Source organism: Rhincodon typus, chromosome 34 (genome assembly GCF_021869965.1).
Source record: "Rhincodon typus isolate 14 chromosome 34, sRhiTyp1.1, whole genome shotgun sequence".
Taxonomy (NCBI): domain Eukaryota; kingdom Metazoa; phylum Chordata; class Chondrichthyes; order Orectolobiformes; family Rhincodontidae; genus Rhincodon; species Rhincodon typus.
Window position 1 is genome coordinate 17,681,693 of NC_063365.1, and position 24,388 is coordinate 17,706,080.

The 24,388-nt window shown below is 41.9% G+C and overlaps 2 protein-coding genes across 2 annotated transcripts in view; one reads left to right on the top strand and one right to left on the bottom strand.

Annotated features, from left to right (window-relative positions):
* The window catches only part of LOC109911952 (nucleolar and coiled-body phosphoprotein 1), an 18,835-nt gene extending 9,467 nt beyond the window's left edge, over positions 1-9,368 (bottom strand). The window contains exons 1-8 of the mRNA XM_048616248.1: positions 9,200-9,368; positions 6,247-6,302; positions 4,605-4,741; positions 2,697-2,821; positions 1,722-1,872; positions 1,390-1,487; positions 534-717; positions 31-119 (exon numbers count right to left, since the gene is read on the bottom strand). Of these exons, the coding sequence (XP_048472205.1) occupies positions 31-119; positions 534-717; positions 1,390-1,487; positions 1,722-1,872; positions 2,697-2,821; positions 4,605-4,741; positions 6,247-6,302; positions 9,200-9,307 (948 nt within the window). The 5' untranslated portion in view covers positions 9,308-9,368. The remainder of the gene's footprint in view (positions 1-30; positions 120-533; positions 718-1,389; positions 1,488-1,721; positions 1,873-2,696; positions 2,822-4,604; positions 4,742-6,246; positions 6,303-9,199) is intronic.
* The window catches only part of zcchc24 (zinc finger, CCHC domain containing 24), a 534,935-nt gene that overhangs the window by 445,860 nt on the left and 64,687 nt on the right, over positions 1-24,388 (top strand). The window lies entirely within an intron of this gene.

The window sequence follows — 24,388 nt, forward strand, 5'->3', positions numbered from 1 at the left end:
AGCCTTTTTTACAGCACTTGACACTGGAGCCTTTTTTACAGCACTTGGTGTAGGTGTCTTCTTGCCTGGAGCTGCCTTCTTACTCTGTTGTGTAGGTGGTGGCACTGCATTGTAAGCACCTAAAAGAAACAAAGTTTTTAAGAGGGTCTAAAACCATTGTTGGTTTTGGTAAGTTTGCCCCCTTCCTGAAGCCATCAGATGTGTGACACTAGGTAACATTTAGCCAAGAGCTTCAGGGTCAGGGAAGAACAAAGACAGGAAGGATTCAGATCTGTGAGGGAGCTCTGGCCCCACGTTACTTTGTGAAGATTGAAAAATAACTTACTGACATCACAGGAAACTCACGAGTGGATTGGTTTTTGAGCAACTGCTATTAGTCACAGTGTTTGAGCTGAAGTAATTTTGTGAAACACAAGTTTGGAATGTTATTGTCACTTAGATCAGTTCCAGATGCAGCCCTGTAGTTTACAAATGCAGCAATAATACTAAGGAAATAGCCCACTTTATTCTGGTATTGGAGAATTCCCCCTTACCCGGCTTTGCGTTTGGTTTTACAGCCAATGCCTCGTCATCGGAGCTGTCAGACTCCTCCTCACTGCTTGAGCTCTCCTTTTTAGAGGTCACTACTGCTTTAGCAGGGGTTGTAGCTTTTGTATTCTTGGCTTTTCCTGGAGCTGACACTGGCTTAGCAGGCACAGGCATCTTGGGCATTACTTTCTACATAGAATGGAGGAGAAAAACGATCAACTCTCTCAGGCTAACAAAACTGCACAGCAGCCTACCACCCTCATCTTTATGAAAGTTATGAAGAATCTTATTAAATTATCCGTTAGATCTCAACTTTAAAATATACCACATAGGACAAACTAAAAAGTTTACTAACCGATAAAAGTTGGTGGCAGGGTCAATGGGAACTTTCAAAGGGAAAATGGATGGAGATGCACATAAGATGGAGGATAATCAGAATTCTTTCAAAAGCTAATAGAAATAACGGGTCCAATTGCTTCCCTGAGGCATTCTGTGATTCTATGATCTTTTCAAACAACTAGCCAGGGGCAATAAATACAGTACCAGAAATTCCAAGAATTCCTTGTAACAATTAAGGTTAGTATTCTATACCAGACCTTAGTTATTCAGTACTGAAATTATAATAATCTTTGAGTGTACAAGTTGCCTTTCTCTACAATCTATTCAGATTCAGCTTGCAAACCTACATAATAGGGGCAGGAGGGCAAGGAAGGGAAGGTTAGTTGGGCGTAAAGACAAGTGCATAAACTCACAGCAACTGCAAAAAATACTGAGAATCATATCTTGTTTAAAGCTAAAGTATTCCACACTAACAGAGGGTAAACAGCAACACATTTAATGACACCGATATAAAATACTTACTTGCGCAGGTGGTTTCTCCGCAGAGTCAGAGTCACTAGAGTCGTCACTGGAATCGTCCTCACTGCTTTCCTCAGCGGCCTGATTGACGGGTTTTAAGGCTGAAAACAGAAAGCAATTCTTTGGGAAAGAACAATTCAAAAAGTGCAACAAAAAACACACTTGAAAAAGAAGAAATGTAAGTCACTGCAACGTGCCACTTGGCATCAAAGATCAATTACACTGGTTATTTAGTTGCACTACCACATGGGAATGTTAAGTGATTCAATTCTGCATCCATTTCACTTGATACAAATGCCCAGCTTGATAGCTAACTTTTGGAGAATTGTCTCTACCTGGTTTCACTGGTGCTTTTGCAGCAGGTTTCTCATCCTCTGAGCTGTCTGATTCTTCACTGCTGGAACTTTCATCTTTCTTTCTGGCAGCTGGCTTGGTGACAGCTGGTGTTTTAGTTGCAGGAGCTGCAGCTTTAACAGAAACAGCCTTCTGCTGAGACAGGAGTGGGGAAAAAAGGATGAAAGTTAAAATAATCACCCCTGTTGAACTGAAAGCTAGAAATGCTCACAATAGCCTAATAATTCTGACAGTATCTGCAAAGAAACTCAATCAAAGGGAATGTGCAAAAGACAGTTTATTGCTAGGTTTAGTACAGATGACATGTCAAGGTTATGATGACTCACAGGTAGGATGACTGCCCGCCTTCAAGCAAGAAGCAGGGAATAAATGGCAAAAAAAACACTAACAAAATTTTGCTAAATCTAATTGTTACATGTAATTTTGCAGAGAATCAATAGGCCTTTTGAGCCAATTTGTCTTATATTATACACTTTACATGCCTCCTAATAACTTAGTTTTCTAGTTATTCAGTTGTTTTTAAATCAAAAAGGACCTAAGTTGGCTTAAACAGTCATTAATACTCCCCCTCACTTGTCCTTGTCACGGAAGGAATCTAGTGATCTGTGCTAGACCCCCGAATTCCAATAGCACACCAACACTGAACCCGTAAGAATTAGTTTGGAAAAGGATCAAAGCGTTGATTAGCATTCGCGCACACATTCCTGCATGATGATCATGTGTCCAGATGAAGTTAACAGGAAAGGCACAATTTACATCAACCTTACCGATTACTCTAGACAGAAGGTGGCTTTGATTTAAGTCATGTTTCACCTGTGGCACTGATCCCACAACGAGCAGGAGTGGTACAAACCATCACTTACTAACGAAGTTTACACCATGGCTCATCACAGTCAGTTCAAAAGGTTTGGATCCTGTCCTATAACAACCATATTGCAAGTATTTTATGTTCTTACCTGTGGGGGTTTTTTTTCTTCTTCAGAATCTGAAGAACTTGAATCTTCGCTGCTGCTACTTTCCTTCTTCGAAACAGCCTTTTTAACTATGGGTTTGGTTACAGCTGGCACTGGTGGCTTGCTCGCTACAAGCATGATAAATAACAGTTGTCAAACAGGGTGGCAATTCAAGAGCATTTCAGTGGCTTTAAAGCAATCTGCAACATCTGACTCTGTGCAAATGGAAGTATTTCAATGTTTTGCAACAAAAACAGACTACTTTTCTATTAAAGCCACCACTTTCAATTGGGTAGGGGATGTGGTGAAAGTGAGCAATGAGCAACTCCTCCATTCTCCCAAGTTACATATGAACACTCCCCTCTCATACAGAGTGGCTCCTTCTTCAAATCAGTTCTAAAAGCCGATTGTCCGGCTGGTCCCTTTTATTTCACACAATGTGGACAGGAGCCATTCAGTAGGTCTTAAACAGGCCCAATCCTATTTTCTGGTGTGCAGTCCCACTTCAATATTTGTCCATCTATTTTAAGGCTACAGGAGCAGATAATGGCACTGTTTGCTACCACAGAGATCAGTTAAATCAGTGCTAAATATCAGAAATGACAAAAGAGATTAAATCAACTCATTAAATACCCTCAAACACATTCAATTCTCCCCACTTCAATAACTTAGAAGAAAGTTACATAGAGAAGTTAACGGGGTCAGTTAGTTCAGTGTGGAGCTGGATGAACACAGCAGGCCAGGCACATCAGAGGAGCAGTAAAGCTGCGTTTCGGGTCGGGACCCTTTTTCACAATCGGCAGTATTTACTAGCTCGAGTCAGTTAGCTCAGTTGGTTTGTGATGCTGATTCAAGCAAACAGTATGATTCAAATCTTGCACCAGCTGAGGTTACTGTGAAGGCCTCTCCTTCTCAACCTCTCCACTCACTTGAGGTACGTGTTCCTCTCAGGTTAAACCACCACCAATCGACTCTCTCTAATGAGACAGTAGCCTTATGGGCTATGCCAACTTTACCTTTACTCATGTAAAGCATATGTATGTTTGTATATCTTTTGATTAAAAAGCAGAGAGTTTCGCACAATGAGTTAGGACAAATGAAAGCCAGCTGCTTCAGGGCAGAATGTTGGTCAGCACAGCATGGTGTACCAGCCTAAGTTATACATGCAGACCTTGGTGCAATGTATCAATTTTTGTCCAGTCACAGATCCAAACATGAATTTCTCCAGTGGCTCATATGCAACTGTACTGTACAGTGCAGTACTGAGCTACAGTGTTTAGGAACGTGCTGCAGCAATAGTAGTAGTACTGGAAAGCAAAGACAAACTTGACTGCAGATCGTTATCTACATGTACAAGAAATAGTTTAGCTGTGAACTCTGCTGAAGAGAAACTTATTGCTGAAGCTTTTCCATCTTGGATGAAAAGATTTATCAGGACAAATGCAAGAATGCCAAATTCTTCAGGTGGTCTCAACAATTTATACAACAGCAGAAAAGGGTTTTGAGATGACTTGATTTGACAAGTCAACTCCAATTGGCTGAGACATTGTTGTGGAGAAAACTATGTAGAACTATTGGATCCCCTTACTTCTAGGTATCTGAAACAAGACACGAAGGCTTGAACGTACCCTTTTTGTTTATAGAGGACAGATTTCTGCATACACATATGTTGCTTGTATCAAAGTGTAAAGGAGTCATTTAAAAGAAAACAAAATATTTGGGCATAGCACGACACACTTTCATGGTTATTGTATCCTGAGGTAGGACTCGAACCCAGACTTTCTGGCCCAGAGGTCAGGACACTGCCACTAAATGGCTCAATAGAGTATGAACTAATTAACAATAAAGCTAATTTTGTTCTTCAGCACACAATATAGCTTTTCTTGAAATGCCTGACACATTGGGATGTACCTGGTTTCTTAGCAGCTTCGTCATCATCGGAACTGTCCGAGCTGTCAGAGCTACTGGAGCTTTCCTCTTTCTTTGCCCTTTTTGCAGGCGGCCCATTGAGTACAGGTTTTCTTTTCTTTGCTACATCAGATGACCTGCTGGAATAAGTTTAAAAAGAAATGTTAAGAATCCTGTACAGTGAAGGCCAATCATTTTCACTGCTGACTGTTCAGGATCGATGTTAAAGATGTGAATACTTCCAAATTTCCAACAATTAAAATGAACTATTAGGAAATCAGGAGACTATGAGTAAAGTACGTGAACGTCAGTTCCCAACTCAAAAGATGTTTCTGGTGAATGATCATTTCACGAAAATATCTTCATAATATCTATCTTAACAGGTTGACTATTTATTTCAAGTATAAAATAACTCAAATTCAATTAATTTGTGGTAGGTGTGCTGCTATACAACAGAAAATTGTAAAACTTCTAATAAACATGTAGAGAATTGGCCGAATAGTAGGTGCAACATTAAACACTACTTTCTCAGTCAAGCACAGCAGAGATAGCAAATTAATTGCTGTATTAAGCACTGCTTTTACAGCTATTGGTGTTTAGTAGCATTTTTTGTGCTACTTCCAGAACATTAATCTGAAAGTCTGCACAGACCCATGAATAGGGAGAGATTTCCACCACACTGGGGAGCATTTCACTTACAAGGACTGGATTTTCACTTACAAGAACTATACCATTATATCCACAAAACTAACAGCACAATCTGGCAATCACAGCGCACAGTAGCCACAGAAATCCAGCAGTCAGTGATTCCCTACTCCTCCGTAGGATGCACTGTTGATGGTCTTGAAGATGGAAATTTTCTGATATTACCAGAATCGATATGAACGTCATCACTCTATCTGTACATACCCTTGAATATTTTTCGTAACGCTGAATGACTTGTAACAGGGTTCTAAGTTCATAATTATCACCTGACAACCTTTGCAGCCCTGAAAAAGTTCTGCTTGGGGAACGTCAAACACATACATTATACCATAGACTTTAAACTTTCAAAATAAAGTTTACGATATTTCAGCTTCTACCTTAAGCCTATATGCCCCAGTTTTTATTTGGCTATCCTTAAATAAGGCAATTGTTCACTTGCTGACTGAAATAATGCTTCAATGTGATTGGTTACTGATAATGCTTGATGATATCACAACTGCCAGATGCCAGAGATCCCTCGAATTGATGCCAGCATCCATGTATTATCAGAGAAAGTGAAATTCATCTCACAAATAATCACTAGATTTGTGCAGACAGCTTGGTTTGAATATGGATGCCAGCGTTGTCACTCAGCGGCAGCGAATTACCGTGAAATGCTCTGATTTACGAAGGCATTCTTGCCTGTCCTTTTACAAAAAAAGTGTTATTTTAAAGATTCTTGTCAAGCAAAAAGGCTGTAGCTCTTGAAGACCACAATGGGATCGATAACGTTAACTGCACGAGGCAGATGGAACCCAAGCTCAGCAGCTCATCCCAAGGGCAGTTCCTCAGACAATGCAACATTCCAACACTACAACTTCAGCCAAGCTTAAGACTCAAGTCCCTGAATAAAGTTCAAACCCAAAAATCAAACTAAAAAAAAGAAAATGCTCATACTTACTTCACCCAGAAGTCATAGATCTCCACAAGAGATGGTGACTTTACATCTGGAACTTTCTACAAAAACAAACAGAAATAAACATCTAAATAAACAAACTTCAGCATAACAATTTATGTGGTACCATAATGCATGGGGAGATAGACATCTGTTTTTGGAAGTGCTGTGCCCACATTTGCAAATATTTTGTAAACGCTCCAGGGCATTTTAATAAGGAATTGAGGTTGAAACTAAATAGGTATTACCCAACCGAGAGAAGTTGGAATGCAGGCTTCAGAATCTTGAATTAATTCATACGGTGTGGAACAATTTGCAGATCAATCCACAGATGCCTTGTGTTCAGAAGTGATTTATGACTGGAGGACTTCAGTTATGAGGAAAGAGTGGATAGGGTAGGGTCATTTTCTTTGAAACAGAACAGTCCATGAAGGGGGTTTATAAAATTATGAGGGTTCCAGGTAGAAAGGCTTTGAGTTAACGGGAGGAAGCAGAGCTCTAAACCCTGGGCATAGACTTAGGACAAAAGGTAGGTTTAAGAAAGGATTTGATGGGAAATTGTTTCACTCAGAAGGTAGTGGGGATCTAGAAACAGAAACTGTCATAATATTTACGGAGTACTTGGATATGCACCTGAAGTGCCATAATCTTTAAGGCTACAGACCAAGAGGGAGAATGCTACATGGAGCTGGACAGTTCCTCATCAGCTGGCAAACAGAGCGTGCAAAACAGCCCAATAATTATGTTGCGAGTTAATCTCGGCTCAACTTATTTACTTCCAGCCCTTAGCCATTATTGCTCACGATGGATTCAACTCCTTGACCAAGACTGGAAGGAGCTACTTTACCTGTCTCTGTAACTGCGTTAACAATTATCCCGCTAGTCAGTTAAGAGTTTTAGGGGAGGAGATCAAGAAAAGAAAAGCAAATCTATAAATAATAAATTGATCTGAAACAATCTATTTCTGCTAAGTCCAATCACAGGGGATTCATAAGGTGTAAGTCATAGCAGTAATATGTTCACCAATTTTTTTGTTTTTTTAAAAAAACAGTTTTTACACATTTGCCTGGACTGTCAGCTTTCCCTGCTTAGTGTGGCACCTCTTGTACTTAGAACAAAGGACATGGGTGCAGCCACAGTCTCTTCCTTCGGAGCCTTCCACCCTCAGTGCAGAGACAGGTAGATTATTACGTAGAACTGTGACAACAGACCGAGGCCATTCAGCCCTTCGGCAATAATCAAATCAGTACCATTCCCACTGGTCCTACACCATTCCTGTTCCACCCCCTACCACTCCATATCCCTCCCTGGTCCCATTTGCACTCCCCCATGCCTTTGTGTCCACCAGCCCCTTTCACAGAATCCCTATAGTATGGAAGCAGGCCATTCAGCCCATCGAGCCCACACCAGCCCTCTGAAGAGCATCCCATTCAGACACACCCGCAACCCTATCCCTGTAACCATGCATTTCCCATGGCTAATCCACCTAGCCTGCACATCCCTGGGCATTATGGGCAATTTAGCATGGCCAATCCACCTAATCTGCACATCTTTGGATTGTGGGAGGAAACCCAGACAGACACAGAAATTCCAAGATGGCGGCAGAGTAGGACACTCCAGCCGGACCTCGTCCGCTGTTTTTTTTTCTTCTCTTTTCCTCTTTCCTTTTAGTGTTTTTTCTCTTCTTCTCCTCCTGTCTTGGCCTCCAACGACTGCTGGCCAGGCGTAGTGGCCTCCAGGCGTGGCAGTCTGAAGCGAACTCCCATCCTCACAATGCTGAAGGTGAAGTCCGAAGTCTGGGGTCTGGGCCTGGTGCGGACTGGACACTAGGTGCCAGTGTGGTCTGGGTTGGAAGACCATTGTTCCGAACTTTAATTTCTGCAACACTGGGCATTTTATTTCCCTGTTTTCTAAGATCTTGTAACTAGGTACCTCTGTACCCAAGATGGCGCTGCAAGTGGCAATGTATAAAAACTTTTCACTACCCTCATTGAGTACTTGTGACAATAAAGTTAATTCATTCACGCGCAGACCCTACACAGTCAGTCGCCTGAAGGTGGATTCAAACCCGAGTCCCTGGCGCTGGGAGGTAGCAGTACTAACCGCTGTGCCGCCCCATTCTCTCATTCCATCCCATTTCTTGCCCCTCAGTCCCATTTTCCTTCTACTCTGCCCACTTCCATACCTTTCACCATACCTTGGCTCTTTTCACCACATCCCATTTACCCCTTCCTCCCAACTGGCCCTGTTTGCCCACTTTGCCCCCAACTCGTCTTGCTGCCCCTCTGACCCTTCTACTCCTACTTGACCCCATGATCCAAACCCGGACCCAGCCTTCCGGTCCCAGTTTTGTCCCCCAACCTGTACTGCTCCATTTCTCCCACTCAGTTCCAACTCCCCTCAAGCACCCATCGGATATAAGTTTGGAAATCAGTGTGTGTCACCACGTTGCCCCCTCCTTCAGCAGGCAGCATGTTACAGACCAGTGCGGGGTAGTTCTTCCTCACGTTCGACACCCCCCTCTTCCCAAACCCCAAAACACCTCGAATCCCACCTACCACAGACACGAGGGTCATAACACGTCCGAGCAGGTCGATTTAAAAAAAGAGACAAAAACATGCACAACCATCCGTGGCAGGAGAAACTTTGGGCCACGTGTGCCGTGTCCATGGCGAGCCATGCGGTTTTAAAACAACGCTGCAAGAAGCTGCATGCATCTCCCCGGAGGTACATTCAGGGATATTGGGGGCCGGAATGGAACGTTGCCCAGGTTCTCCCGGGGAACGTTCCATTCCTGCGCCGCGTGCTCCCGGGGAACGTTCCTCTCCCTCCGCGCATGCCCGGCCTTCTCCGGAGCGCCGTTATCGAAGCCCGGGAGCAAGGCCACAAAAGTGCGGCCGCCACGTCGAAAGAGAACTAACGAACAGCCGATCTTAGCAGAGCAGAGGCGGCAGCTTACCACGTTTGACTGCTTCAGGAACTCCTTGGCGGCCTTGTCGAACTTGTTCTGCAGCAGGAAGCCGTAGATCTGCGGGTACAAGTCGCTGGGCACCACACGCGCGTCCATGTTGCGCACAATAACAGGTCCTCCCCTCCCCCCCGCTCTAGTACCTATCGCCAACTCCTCATTGACGTCCACTGCGGCTGCGCGGAGGGACGGTGCGGCACGTGACCTAGAGCCGGCCAGCGCGTCCTGAGCATGCGCAGCTGCGGCCCAGGCGGTGATGGCGTTGTAAGATCATTTAGACTCCAAACGTTAACTCTGCTTTCTCTCCAAGATGTTGCTCGATCTTCTGAGTTTCTCCAGCAGTTTCTGTTTTTTGCATTGTAGGGAATTCTGAAGAAGGGTCACTGGACTTGCAACGTCAACTTTGTTTTCTCTCTCCACAGATGCTGCTACTTTTCCTGAGCAGCAATTTCTTTCCGTCTTGCAGTGTAGGGAGTTCTGAAGGAGGGTCACTGGACTCAATTTGTTGGAACGTAGGACAGTACAGCATAGTACAGGCCCTTCGGCCCACGATGTAGTGCCGACCTATTATCCTACTAAGACCAAACTGCCCTGAATACCCTACATTTTACTATCCTCCATGTGCCTATCCAAAGTCACTTAAAAGTCTGTAAAGTATCTGACTCCAGTACCGCTGCGGGCAGCGCATTCCACATGCCCAATGTTAACTCTGCTTTCTGCCCACAGATGCTGCCAGACCAGATGAGTTTCTGTTTTTGTTTCATATCTTCAGCATTCACATTTCTTGTGTTTTATTTTAATTGCGTTGTAAGGCGTTTATGTTCACGGTGTAATCTGCATTGCATCACATGTACGGATCATTTTGACCCAACCTGTGTGTGCTAGTGCAGACAGACTCCATTTGAACCACTTTCCACTCTGCTGAAGCTCTCATCATACATTCCCCTACACTTTACCTCTAGATTCAACAACTCCAATGCAGTCCTGACCTGTTCACCTATAAAAAGGATGGTGATGGCTTAGTGATGTTGTCACTGGACTACTAATCCAGAAACCCAGGAAATGTTATGAGGAAACAAGCACAGAGGATGCTGGAGAAACTCAAGAGGTCTGGCAACATCAGTGGAGAGTAAGAGTTAACCCATCAATTCTGGTATGACCCTTCCTCAGAACTGAGGGTACAGATGTTTGTTTCAGTCTTCTAACATCCAACACAATCTGCTACCTTGAGGCTTGGCGTATCCACTGCTCGGCCATCACCATTACCATCAAGTTAGTGATCAACCCTGTTTCAATGAAAAATCCAGGAGAGCATTGCAAGAGCAACACCAGGCATACCTAAAAATGAGGTGTTAACCTGGTGAACCTACAAAACAAGGCTACTTGCATGCCAGATAGGAGAAGCAGGAATTATTTAAACTAAGTGATTCGACAACCAATGGATCTGATCTAATCTCTGCTAGATTGAACTCTTGCCAGATCTATTAATGAATGATGGCCAACAGTTAATGGAGGAAGAGGCTCCGTAAATATCCCCACCCGAAATGATGAGAGAGCTCAGCATAGCAGTACAAAGGATAAGGCTGAAACATTAACAATGATCTTCTGCCAGAAGTGCTGAGTGGGTGATTCATCTCAGCCTCCTCCTGAGGTCCCCAGCATCACGGATTTCAGCCTTTGATTCACTCCGTGTGATATCAATAAAGAGCTGAAGGCACTAGATGCTACAACGGCTATGCACCCTGACAACATTCCACCAATACTACTGAAAACTACCCAAGCAAGTGGAAAAAAAAGCAGAAAAAATGCTGGAAAAGTTCAGCAGATCTGGCAGTTCCTATGGAGAGAAATCAAAGTTATGTTTTGGGTCCAGGGACCCTTGCTCAGAACAATGTCCTGACCATGCTCAGAAGCACAAGGAAAAATGCCCAACTACGTCCTGTACACAAAAGCAAGACAACTCCCACCTGACCAATTACCGCTCTATCTGTCTTCTCTCAATCATCAGTAAAGTGTTGGAAGGTGCCATCAACAGTGCTATCAACAGGACTTGCTTTGCAATAACATGCTCACTGATGCTCAATTCGGGTTCCACCAGGGTCCACCTGTTGACCTCATTACAGCCTTGGTCCAAACATATACAAAAGTGCTGAATTACAGAGGCAAAGTAAAAGTGATTGCCTTTGACATCAAGACCGCATTTGACCAATTGTGTCATCAAGGAGTCCGAGCAAAATTGAAGCCAATGGGAATCAGGACAAAAACTCTTTGCTATTTGGAGTCAAACTTGGTACAAAGATAGATGGTGTGGTTGTTGAAGGTCAGACATCTCAGCTCCAAGATATCTTTGCAGGAGCTGCTCAGGTTGTTGGAGGTCAGACATCTCAGCTGCAAGCTGTCTTTGCAGGAGTTCCTCAGCTTGCTTCATCAATGACTTTCCCTTCATCATAGGGTCAGAAGTGGGGATTTCACTGATGATTGCACAATGTTCATTGCCATTTGTAAGTCATCTGATACTAAAGCAGTCCTTATCTAAATATAGCAAGATGCACAATATCTTGGTTTGGGCAGAAAAGTAGCAAATAACATTCGTACCACACAAGTGCCAGGTAGTGACCATCTCCAACAAGACAGAATAATTAGCCTTTGTCATTCAATGGCAGCACCATCCCTGGTTTCCCCCACTATCAACATCCTGAGGGTTACCATTGACCAGAAACGGTACTGGACTAGTCACATAAATATCGTGGCTGTAGGAGCAGACCAAAGGCTAGGAATCTTGTAGTGAGTAACTCATCTCTTGACTCTCCAAATCATGTCCACCATCTGCAAAGCACAAGTCAAGAGGAGTGTGAGGGAATACTCTCCACTTGTCTGGATGTGTGCAGCTCCAACAACACTCAAGAAGCTTGACACCATCAAAGACAAAGCAACCTGTTTGGCACCATATTCACAAACATTTTCTCTCGCCACCACCGACGCTCATTAGCAGCAGTGTGTACTATCTAGAAACTGTAGAAATTTGCCAAAGCTTCTCTGACAACATCTTCCAAACCCACAAACCCACAACCACCACGATCTGGAAGGACGGGCAGCAGATACATGGGTACACCTGCAATTTCCTCTCAAAACCTTTAACCATTCAGACTTTGAATTATGTTGCGATTTCTTCAATGTTGCTGGATCTCTGGAACATTCTGGGAGTTCTGGAACTCCCTCCCTTTTCGCATTGTAGGTAGACTGCAGTGATTTAAGAAAGCAGCTCACTACCACCTTATCCTAGCAACTAGGAATGGGCAAGAAATGCTGACGTAGCAATTAATATCAATAGCTTATGTGAACTATATACAATCTTGGATGATCTTGATAAAGTGTGCATGAAAAGAATGTGGGTCTTGTCGGTCAGTGCAGAGCAAGGGCACTATTTTAAAATTAGTGATTGCCTTTTACAGAGATGGGATTTTTTTTTCTGAGGGTTGTTTGGAACTCTCCTTCAAAAGGCAGTACATATAGTGAATTTCATATTTTTAAGTCAGAGGTAGATAGACTCATGTTAGGGAAGGGATTCAAATAATATTGGGGGTGGATGAGAATATGGAATTCAAAACACAAACTGATCAACAATGATCCAGGGGCCTTAACAGATATCTTTGCAGCATCCTTGAGCACAGGTGAGGTCCCGGAGGACTGGAGAATTGCTAACGTTGTCCCCTTGTTTAAGAAGGGTAACAAGGTTAATCCAGGTAATTATAGACCAGTGAGCCTGACGTCAGTGGTGGGGAAGCTGCTGGAGAAGATACTGTGGGATAGGATCTATTTACATTTGGAAGAAAATGGACTTAATAGTGATAGGCAGCATGGTTTTGTGCAGGGAAGGTCATGTATTACCAACTTGATAGAATTCTTTGAGGAAGTGACAAAGTTGATAGATGAGGGAAGGGCTGTGGATGTCATATACATGGACTTCAGTAAGGCGTTTGATAAGGTTCCCCATGGTGGGCTGATAGAAAAAGTGAAGTCGCATGGGCTCCAGGTGTACTAGCTAGATGGATAGAGAACTGGCTGGGCAACAGGAGACAAAGAGTTGTAGTGGAAGGGAGTTTCTCAAAATGGAGAACTGTGGCCAGTGGTGTTCCACAGGGATCTGTGTTGGGACCACTGTTGTTTGTGATATACATAAATGATCTGGAGGAAGGTATAGATGGTCTGATTAACAAGTTTGCAGATGACACGAAGATTGGTGGAGTAGCAGATAGTGAAGGGGACTGTCGGAGAATGCAGCAGAATATAGATAGATTGGAGAGTTGGGCAGAGAAATGGCAGATGGAGTTCAATCCAGGCAAATGCGAGGTGATGCATTTTGGAAGATCTAATTCAAGAGCGAACTATACGGTAAATGGAAAAGCCCTGGGGAAAATTGATGCACAGAGAGATCTGGGTGTTCATGTCCATTGTACCCTGAAGGTGGCAATGCAGTTCGATAGAGTGGTCAAGAAGGCATATGGCATGCTTTCATTCATCGGACAGGGTATTGAGTACAAGAGTTGGCAGGTCATGTTACAGTTGTATAGGACTTTGGTTTGACCACATTTGGAATACTGCGTACAGTTCTGGTCGCCACATTACCAAAAGGATGTGGATGCTTTGGAGAGGGTGCAGAGGAGGTTCACCAGGATGTTGCCTGGTATGGAGGGCGCTAGCTATGAAGAAAGGTTGATTAGATTAGGATTATTTACATTAGAAAGACAGAGTGGGACCTGATTGAGGTCTACAAAATCATGAGAGGTATAGACAGGGTGGATTGCAAGAAGCTTTTTCCCAGAGTGGGGGACTCAATTACCAGGGGTCACGATTTCAAGGTGAGAGAGGAAAAGTTTAAGGGAGATATGTGTGGAAAGTTCTGATCGCAGAGGGTGGTGGGTGCCTGGAACGCATTGTCAGCGGAGGTGGTAGAGGTAGGCACGATAGCGTCATTTAAGATGTATCTAGACAGATACATGAATGGGCAGGGAGCAGAGGGATACAGATCCTTGAAAAATAGGCGACAGGTTTAGATAGAGGATCTGGATCGGCGCAGGCTTGCAGGGCCGAAGGGACTGTTACTGTGCTGTATTTTTCTTTGTTCTTTGTTGTTCTTCAATCAGTTTTGATTCACGATAACATCAAATGGCAGAATCAGGCTTAAGAGACCAAATAGTCGACTTCTGCTCCTTTTTTGTGTGTTCTCAAGCAGTTTAATCAGAAAATATTTGAGATAAAGTCCTCCAGAAGATAGTTCTCAAGAAAATAGTTCCATCAGTTTTTTCAGCTCTCATGCTGGGTTCTCAGAAGAATATTCAAAACAGGTGGAAGAGTATCAAAAGGGTGACTCTTCACAATAGGTCTCACACCAACTGAACTCAAAACAATACCAAATAGCTACAACTTGGAACAGCCATAAATTCAGATATGTAACTTCGAGTAAATGTTATACAGTCAGAGATCTGTACAGCATGGAAACAGACCCTATGGTCCAACTTGTCGATGCCAACTAAATATCCTAAATTAATCTAGTCCCATTTGCCAGCATTTGGCCCATATCCCTCTGAACCCTTCCTATTTCATATACCTATCCAGATGCCTTTCAAATGTTCTAATTGTACCAGCATCGACCACTTCCTTTGGCAGCTCATTCCATACACACACCACTCTCTGCATGAAAAAGTTGCCCCCTTAGTCCGCTTTAAATCTTTCCCCCTCACCTTAAATCTATGCCCTCTAGTTTTGGACTTCCCCACCCTGGGAAACGTCCTTGTCTAGTCACCCCATCCATGCCCCTCATGATTTTATAAAATTCTCTAAGGTCACTCCCCAGCCTCTGACATTTCAGGGAAAATTGTCCTAGCCTATTCAGCCTCTCCCCATTGCTCAAACCCTCCAACCCTGGCAATATCCTTGTTAACCTTTTCTGAACACTTTCAAGTTTCATAACATCCTTCCTATAGCCGGGAGACCAGAATTGCACGCAGTATTCCAAAAGTGGCCTAACCAATCAGTCCTGTACAGCCACAACATGACCTCCCAACTCCTGTACTCAATGCACTGACCAATAAAGGCAAGCATAACAAACACCTTCTTCAGTATCCTCTCGACCTGTGACTCTACTTTCAGGAAACTATGAACCTGCACCACAAGGTCTCTTTGTTCAGCAACACTCCATGGGACCTTCCTATTAAGTGTATAAGTCCTGCCCTGATTTGTCTTACCAAAATGCAGCACCTCACATTTATCTAAATTAAACTCCAGCTGTCAATCCTTGGTCCATTGGCCCACCTGATTAAGGTCCCATTGTATTCTTAGGTAACCACCTTCACTGTCCACTACACCTTCAATTTTGGTGTCATCTGCAAACTTACTAACCATACCTCCTATGTTCACATCCAAATGTTTTGTTAAGAAGTGTCTAAAGTGTCCTAATCATGACCATTTAAAGAAACAATGTCCATACCTCCTTAGTCTTTCAAATGAAATTATTTTCACAAAATTTTAAAAATGGGTCCACAAAAAAAAATAATGGAAGCACCTTCATAACAATGGGCAGTCATGCCTTCAGCCATCCAGGCCCAAGCCTGGCATTCTCTTCTGCATCTCTACTGCTTTCTGCCTATCTCCCTACAAGACACTCTTTAAAGGCTACCTAGTTCACCAATCTTTTGGTCATCCATCCTAATATTGATTTATATGGCTGAGTTAAATTTTCCTTTTTAACACTTCTATGCGGCACCAGCAGTACAATTTTATTACATAAAGGTGCTATATAAATTCATGTTGTTGTAGTTACACACCCCTCTAGTCTATTCTTTTCTTCATTATGCCTTAGTCTAGCTTTTTGCTCTTTGGTCCCACCCAGAAGACCATGGCAGCGAGTTTAAAGAAGTGTTTCTATTATCAGATCATGCCGAAATCCACTTTGTTCTTGCAGTTGTGATTTATCTTGAAATAGTGATCCATTTTGTCCTAAATTAATTACACATATTGTGCCTGCTGCCATATATACACCAGTAGAATTCCTTCTAATTGGCCCTAATGAGAATTGTGAAAACCCAATCTTAATTAAGCTTTCCTAATAATAATAACCTGTTTCCACGCTGTATGACTCTATAATAAAATCTTAATGATCAGCCTCTTAGTCCTTATCAGGACCAGATCCATGGCTTGAATTTTCCAATGTACTTCGATGAGTGAAACTGAAGATGGCAGTCAAGGTATAGCTGGGTACTCTGTCGGTCAGGCAGCATGTGTGGACCGAGAAACAAATTAATATTTTAGGACAAAATGCCATCAACCTCAAACTTACTCTGTTTATCTTGTTGCAGATGTTGCCTGACCTGCTCAGTGATAATTTCTGGAATTTTCTACTTCTGATTGAACACTATACAGTTGTGGTGCAATGGCCTCAGAGATATTTTGTAGCAGTTTGGAAAAATTGGCTTCACACAATGTTCTGCAAAATGCTCTAAAAGGATATTGATTTAAAGGTCATTCAGTCGTCTGATGTTCCATCACATGTGTTCTTATACTTCATACTTTTTCATATTTTGTGTGAAGCACAATCTCTAGTATACACTAGTTCGGCAGTGTGGCCTGTTTCTTTTCTGTAAGTTCTATGTGTCTTAGAATCATACATGATACATCACAGAAGGAAGCCATTCTGTCTTTTATACCTTTGCTGGCTATATGATAGAGTTATCCAACCCATTCCACTTCTCAAATCTTTCCCCATAGCCCTGCATTTTTTTTCTCTCTTGTAAAGTATTTATCCACTCCCTTTTAATGGTTATTATTGAATTTGCTTTCACCACCATTTCAGACAGTGCATTTCAGATCACAACAATTCTTTCTCAGAAACTATTCTACTTTTCAGGCTGCCTCCCACTCCATTCATAATGTCAGAAAATTACAGTTTCTATAAATGGGCTTGAATTCCCTGTGAGCTAAAATACACCATTTAAAGTGCGTTGTGAACAAGTGTAACGTACAACTGGTCTACCAATAGCACTTGAGCTGGCAGGGTGGTAACCAAATGCACAGTTACAAACAAGGAGGGGAGGACATTGAGTAAGCATTGAATAAAAAAGATAAATCACATTCCATTGAGTGGTAGACCTTCTTCATTTTATTTTAATTTTTTTTTATTTGTGCATCACTGGCAAGGCCATCATTTATTGATCATCCTTGGTTGCCTTTCAGAACAAGCCACTGGCATTGTTTTGTAGGTACTTCTCCATAACAGTTCAACACAACGAAGTGGCTTGCTAGACCATTTTCGAGGGCATTTTGTTCTGGGTGTGGAGTTACATGTAGACAAGACTGGTAAGAACAGCAGGTTTGCTCCTTTAATGGATATTGGTTAACCAGATGGAATTTTGGGAAAATCCAGTATTTTGTGATCATACTGGGATTGGCTTTTTTATTCCAGATTTATTTAATAAAACATACCTGGCAGAGAAATAGCAGCACATCAACTCATAGAGATATAAAAAGTAAATACAAACACAGTAAACCTGAATTAAAAGTGAAGTATGTGGAATGGCATTTATTTTGAACTGACCAAAAATTTAGTTGGGAATGTTCTAAAGACTTTCTGACTTATGAAAATCCAAAAAGATGTGTTTCTGCGCAACCAGCATTATAATACCACTGGCACCCATCAGTGTAGGCAACATTTCATTAGAAAGTAGGAGCACTCACATTCTTACCCCATGTTAAACAATAAAAGTCGGCAAAGCATAGTGTGTCTGTATATATTTCTAAGTAAATCTGAATATTAGTATTGCATTGATTTGCATGTAGGCTGAATTTTGAGAATGAGAAGTATTCATATCTTCTTAGTGCGGTCTCTGGGGATGCCAGTGTTGGTAAGATATCAGTGCATGTGTTTAGAAAATAAGTTCTGACTATGTCTGACTCTATGATCAACTCTGGAAGCAGCATAGCATTAAGTTAAAGACTCAGATCAGATTCTACCATGTAACAGAATCCTGGGTCTGTGATGGACACCACATCAAAGCTCTCAAACACCTTCACCGAAGATACCTGACACTTGTCATAAGAATTCGATGGGAGGACAAAAATTCAATCAGTGACATCCTTCATTGCACTGTGCTCAGCAGCATTAGAATTATAATTAAATTTTGCCATGTGTACTCGAGTACAGGGAAACAGGAGTACAGTGAGAAGTGTACAAAGTCATGATTCCTGGAACCATCTTGGGTACAAATATACCTGGGTAAAAAATCTTAGGTACAATGTAGAAAAATAAAGAAACAAGTTAAGAGTTCAACATTCCAGTTTTTTGTATAAAATAGAAAAATACAGAAATAAAGTTAAAAGTTCAATATTCCACTCCTTCTTTAGCCATGGGCCTGCAGACGTTCCACACTGGGTTTTCCTCATGAAGGCTTGCATTCTCCATGAGGGCTTAATCTCTCCTCCACGCTGATCTCAATCTCTCCCCCACGCCGACCTCAATCTCTCCACTGTGCTGGGCTCATTTTCTCCCCTGCACTGGGTTCAGCCTCTTTCCTGCACTGGACTCATTCTCTTCCCCGCGCTGGGCTTGATCTCCTCGGTGCTGTCATCTCACCGGAGTCCTGCCTAGGCTCACCAGCCACCTCGCCACCGAACACTCCAGACCTTGACAATGCTGCTGACTGCTAGAGTTCCACCTGGCTCACCAGCCACCTTGTCGCCGAGAACAAAGCCCCCACTCTGGGCCCTCAGCCACTGCTGTACTCCAGACCCCAATGCCATTGTGTTTACAACTGAGCTCACTCCAGAAGGTAAGTAAATAAAAACTAAAAGACTAAAGAAAGAGAAAAAAATGACAAAAGAAGGAAAAAAAAATGAATGGAGTGGACAAGCCCTGGGCTCAGAGCCCGGCCTCCATCACCTCAGATGAGGAGATCATTGCTTCCACATAGGTGGCTACAGAATGTCCAAGCAGATCTTGTAGGGGAACTGTTTCAGGATAAATGGCATCAAAGTGCTCAATAAAAATGTTATTAAGGTACCCTAACAAAGAACTTCCAAACTTCTGAATTGTTGATCACCTCTCCAGGGAAAATGTTAAAGCCAATCGATCCATGTTTAGCCAACACAAAGCTGGGTGCAAGGGTGAACTGTGAGGAGGATGTAGAGATTCTTCTGGGTAATTAACAAATTTTAAAATTGAGTGAGTGGGCAAATACATGGCAAATTAATTATAATGTAAATAAATATGAGGTTATCCACTTTGGTGGCAAATACAGGAAGGCAGACTATTATCCGAATTGTGACAAATTGGGAAATGGGAGGTGCAACAAGACCTGGGCGTTGTCGTACACCAGTTACTGAAAATAAGCATGTAGGTGCAGCAGGCAGGGAAGAAGGTGAATGGTATAAAAAATGAAAGAACTGCAGATGCTGTAAATCAGGAAACAAAACAGAAATTGCTGGAACAGCTCAGCAGGTCTAGCAGCATCTGTTAAGGGAAAAACAGAGTAACGTTTTGGGTCCAGACCCAAAACATTAAAACTCTGTTTTTTCCTTCACAGTTGCTGCCAGACAAGGTGAATGGTATGTTGGCCTTCATAGCAAGAAGATTCGAGTACAGAAGGAGGATGTCTTGCTGCAGTTATACAGGTCTGTGGTGAGACCACACCTGAAGTATTGTGTGAAGTTTTAGTCTCCTTATTTGAGGAAGAATGTTCTGGCTGTGGAAGGAGTGCAAAATTTACTCAACTTATTCAACTGGGATGGCAGGACTGACATTTGACGAGACGCTGAAATAGTTAGGACTATATTCGCTAAAGCTTAGAAGAATTAGGCGGCATCTAAAAGAAACCTCTAAAATTATAACTAGAGTAGAATTGCCAAATATGGTAAAAATGTTACTGATTACAGTCGAGAACCAGGCGTCATAGTCTAAAGATATGGGCTAGGCCATTTGGGACTGAGATGATGAGAAATTTCTTCACCCCAAGAGTGTGAACTTGTGAAATTCTCTGCCACAGAAAGCAATTGAGTTCTAACAATGAAGGTTTCCGAAAGGAGTTAGACATAGTTCTTAGGGCTAAAGACATCAAAGGATATGGGGAGAATGCAAAAACAGAGTATTGAGTTGGATAATCAGCCATGATTATGTTGAATGGCGGAACAGGCTTGAAGGACTATTCCTTCTGTTTTCTACGTTTCTGTGTTTCAATGTGGAGGTAAACACTGAGACGTGATTCAGCATTTTTCAAAGTTTCAATTACACCAAACCCACCACATCTGTTGTACCCAAGGAAAGACTAGAGGTTGTGAAGCTGCAATAGTCCCAACAATGACGTAAGCTGCCAGATTGGTGGATGTCCATTCAATTCTGCATTGGACTCTTCCATCACCAGAGGACCCATGGAAGATAATGAAATCATCTACGGTTTGGTCATACTGGAATACCACCCTCCAAAGTTGGAAATGTGAGCAATAGTCAAATAAACAAGTATCCTTTCCAGAGAAGAATTGAAAAACCAAAACTTTCAACAATTGTAATCAGATTATTATAAAATCAGATCAGAATTGCCTGAGCAGATCTTTAAAGATTTTATAAACGGCAAGGAGCCATTAATGCATTTCTATACAAATGAGTCAAGTCCTCCGAAACTTGCCTTTTCAACTTAGCTGGGCATTTCTCTCTGATGATGGAACTGACACTCACAACAATGACACCTGAATTGATGTGAACCTTTCAGGCACATGAATGTCACTGTGATTGGTAATATTGGCAGAAGGAACCTTTTATTCACAAAACACTTGAGAGTGGACCACAAAGAGAAAAATTGTTGGAAGTATCTGCATCTTCATTACAGAAAAACACCGGCTGTCGCAATACAACTCAAAATATGTGAGCACTTTTGACACATTAGTGTTGTAAAATGTGACATTTATGGCACATTGCAGTCTTAATTGGAGCATCTGCTCCTCTGCATAGGCAGAAGAAAATTCTTCTCTTCACTAGTAAGAAAACGATTTGGTATAGACAGGGATTATTTAATTAAGCATGCCTGCAGCTTTATCAATATGGTTCAATGATGTGATGTTACTAGTCTGATGAGCACTATACTGAATCTTGACACATCCATGTAGTTAACAGGGCAATGATTTCTCCAAAATAATTACCTGAACCATATTCAATGCCTTTCAAAACCATTTGCAAGTGTTCACAAATTTGATAAATACTTATACAAACATCTATGCAACACAAAGGTTTGATAAACCTTGCAAGAAAGAAACTCAATTTTACACTAATATCAGATAAAGGCCTGAGTACAAATAGAATCTCACACTTAAATAGCAGGTACATTTGGTTATGATATTGGACCTAATTGGAGATCATGTGTACATCATCACACCACAGCAAGTTGCGAAGTTGAATTCAAAATATCTGATAAGGAGTGATCTCGCATCAGGGAAAAATGGTCAAGAAAGCTATTAATAGACTGATTTCCATTTAAATCTCACTGATTTTCCAGCATCCAGGGAAAGGGACTGGTTATCCTTATTTGGCCTGACTTGCAAGGAATTCCAATCCCACAGCTGATTGTTACTTTCCTTTGCGGGACTCCCTGTTATAAAACAAATTGGTGATGGTTAAGGCATGCTAGCATCTTTAAAGGAGCAGCGGGGATGGGCATTAACATGACTTTTCCAATGTTGGCCACATCTGAATTAAAACCACTACTCAATGGGGGGGTTCACTTAGTTTCAATTTAGATTTATATTAGATGTAGATTTAGATTTATTGTCACATGTTTCTAAAAACACAGTGAAAAGTATTTCTCGTGTGTTAAATGCAAAGTATCGCCACGCTGTGTTGTCATCTTGAAACACTGAATATAATGCAAGATTTTACTGCATAGAGTTCATCTTTTGACATTCTCTGATGAGCTACCTGTTTCTGTTTTACCAGATTTAGTAGTTCCTTCTCATAATGAGTCATGAGGAGTCATAACCTCAAAAAGAACAGTTTGGTCAGTACAGTAAGAACAAAGTTGAGAGGAAGTTTTTTCATTCATATCATTGGGACATGAAATTCATTACTACATTTGTTGAGTGAGGTAGAGATTAGTGGTGGTGTGTTACAGATAATTCGGGAGCCTAAGTTGCTCTGGCAACATGCATATTATATTCTGGAGCTATCAATAATGATGGTAGAGGTTCCAACATTCTCTTCATCTCATAGTTGATTAGGACTCACCTGCTCCTCTCACACCTCATTGGCGTGTGTTAAAAGGATTTGCAGCCTGGTAAATCGACCTGTTAGGCTGAGCTATGAATGCACCAGGGTAGAACGTGGAGCTTCTGGCTCAGAGACAGGGACACTACACACTATGTCACAGTCCTAGTTACTAGTACATCATTAAAAAGAAAACTGTAGGGAATTTATACAAGAAATATAACAGTGAAATGAGTAAATATTCTTGGCTTTGAAGAGGTCCAATTGAAAGGCAGAATGATTTTCCTTCTATGCAATTAGTTTGTATAATCTCAGTCCTACAGGAGAAGCAAAATAAAAGCCTAATTATAGTTATGTAGATTGATTGATTGATTTATTGTCATGTGTACCGAAGAATAGTGAAAAGCTTTGTTTACGAGCAGTCAAGGCAGATCATAGAAAGCAAGGATGTACAGATCAAAGGTTGTAAAAAACACGTAGACCGAGGCATACAGGTTACATTGCATAGGGCGTGCGCTAGGTGAGATCAATGTTAGCAAGATCAGCATTATTTGAGGCTAGAGAGTCCATTCATCAGTCTATTAACGGCTGGGAAAGAAGCTGTTCCTGAACTTGCTGGTGTGCATGTTCAAACTTCTGTATCTTCTGCCTGAAGGAGGAGGTTGTAGGAGATCATTACCAGGGTGTAATGGGTCTTTGATGATGTTGGCAGACTTTCCGCAGCAACAAGCTGTGTAAATGGACTCCATGGATGAAAGGTTGGCTTCCATGTTGGTCAGGGCTGTGCACACCACATTCTGTACTTTCTTACAGTCCTGGGCAGAGCAGTTGCCATACCAGGCTGTTATGCACCCAGACAGTATGCTTTCAATGGTGCATCTGTAGAAGTTGGTAAGGGACCTTATGGACATGGCAAATTTCCTGAGCCGCCTGAGGAAGAAGAGGTATTGTTGTGCCTTCTTGGCCATTGCATCTACGTGGGACATCCAGGACAGGTTGATGGTTATTGTCACTCCGAGGGACTTGGTGCTCTCCACCCTCTCAACTTCAGTTCCACTGATGTAGATGGGGGTGTGTTCACCTCTGAAGCAGGTAGGACTTTGACACAGCTTTCTAGCTCAAAGATAGGTACACCACCACTGTGTCACAAAGATTTTGTATACTGTACTTCAAAAAGTGTTACTGAATCACATTGTCCACGAGATGGCACCATTTACATTTTACGCAGCTTTTCAATGAAACAAGATAATCTCAAAGAATCGATCTTCAGCTCAAAATGCCATTTTATTTTTCTGCACATTGCATGGAGACTTCATTAACATAAATCCTCCAGAAGCTAAACGTGTCTGTAGAATAATACCAATAAAAAAACAAACCAATTAGCTCCATCACAACCTGTGATAATTGAATCTGACCAAAACTGAAAATGTAATTTACTAGAGATAGGATACATGATGACAGATATTTGAAATACAGCTTTTGAAAGGCTACAATATTATATTGCACAGAGAATGTAACTAATATATTCACAAGTTATTTGTTGGTTCCCAAAAGATAAGCTAGGCTAACAAATCAATAGATGAGCTTAAGCAATTATACAATGGTTTAATTGAACATGTATGAATAACATGCAACAATTTAAATAAGGAGCAGACAGGCACACAGTACTACTGAACAATATGCAAATCCTTCAATACTACTGGGTATTTAGAGGAAAAATTACAAAGGCAAGTCAACGCACTTTTGTGTACCCTTTTCTCTGGCTTGAGTTAACAGTGGGTTTGCCAGGGATATGGCTTATTCAATAAAAACCGAAAGAACTGCGGATGCTGTAAATCAGGAACAAAAATAGAAGTTGCTGGAAGCTCAGCAGGTCTGGCAGCACCTGTGAAGAAAAAATCAGAGTTAACATTTTGGGTCTGGTGACCCTTCCTCAGAACAAT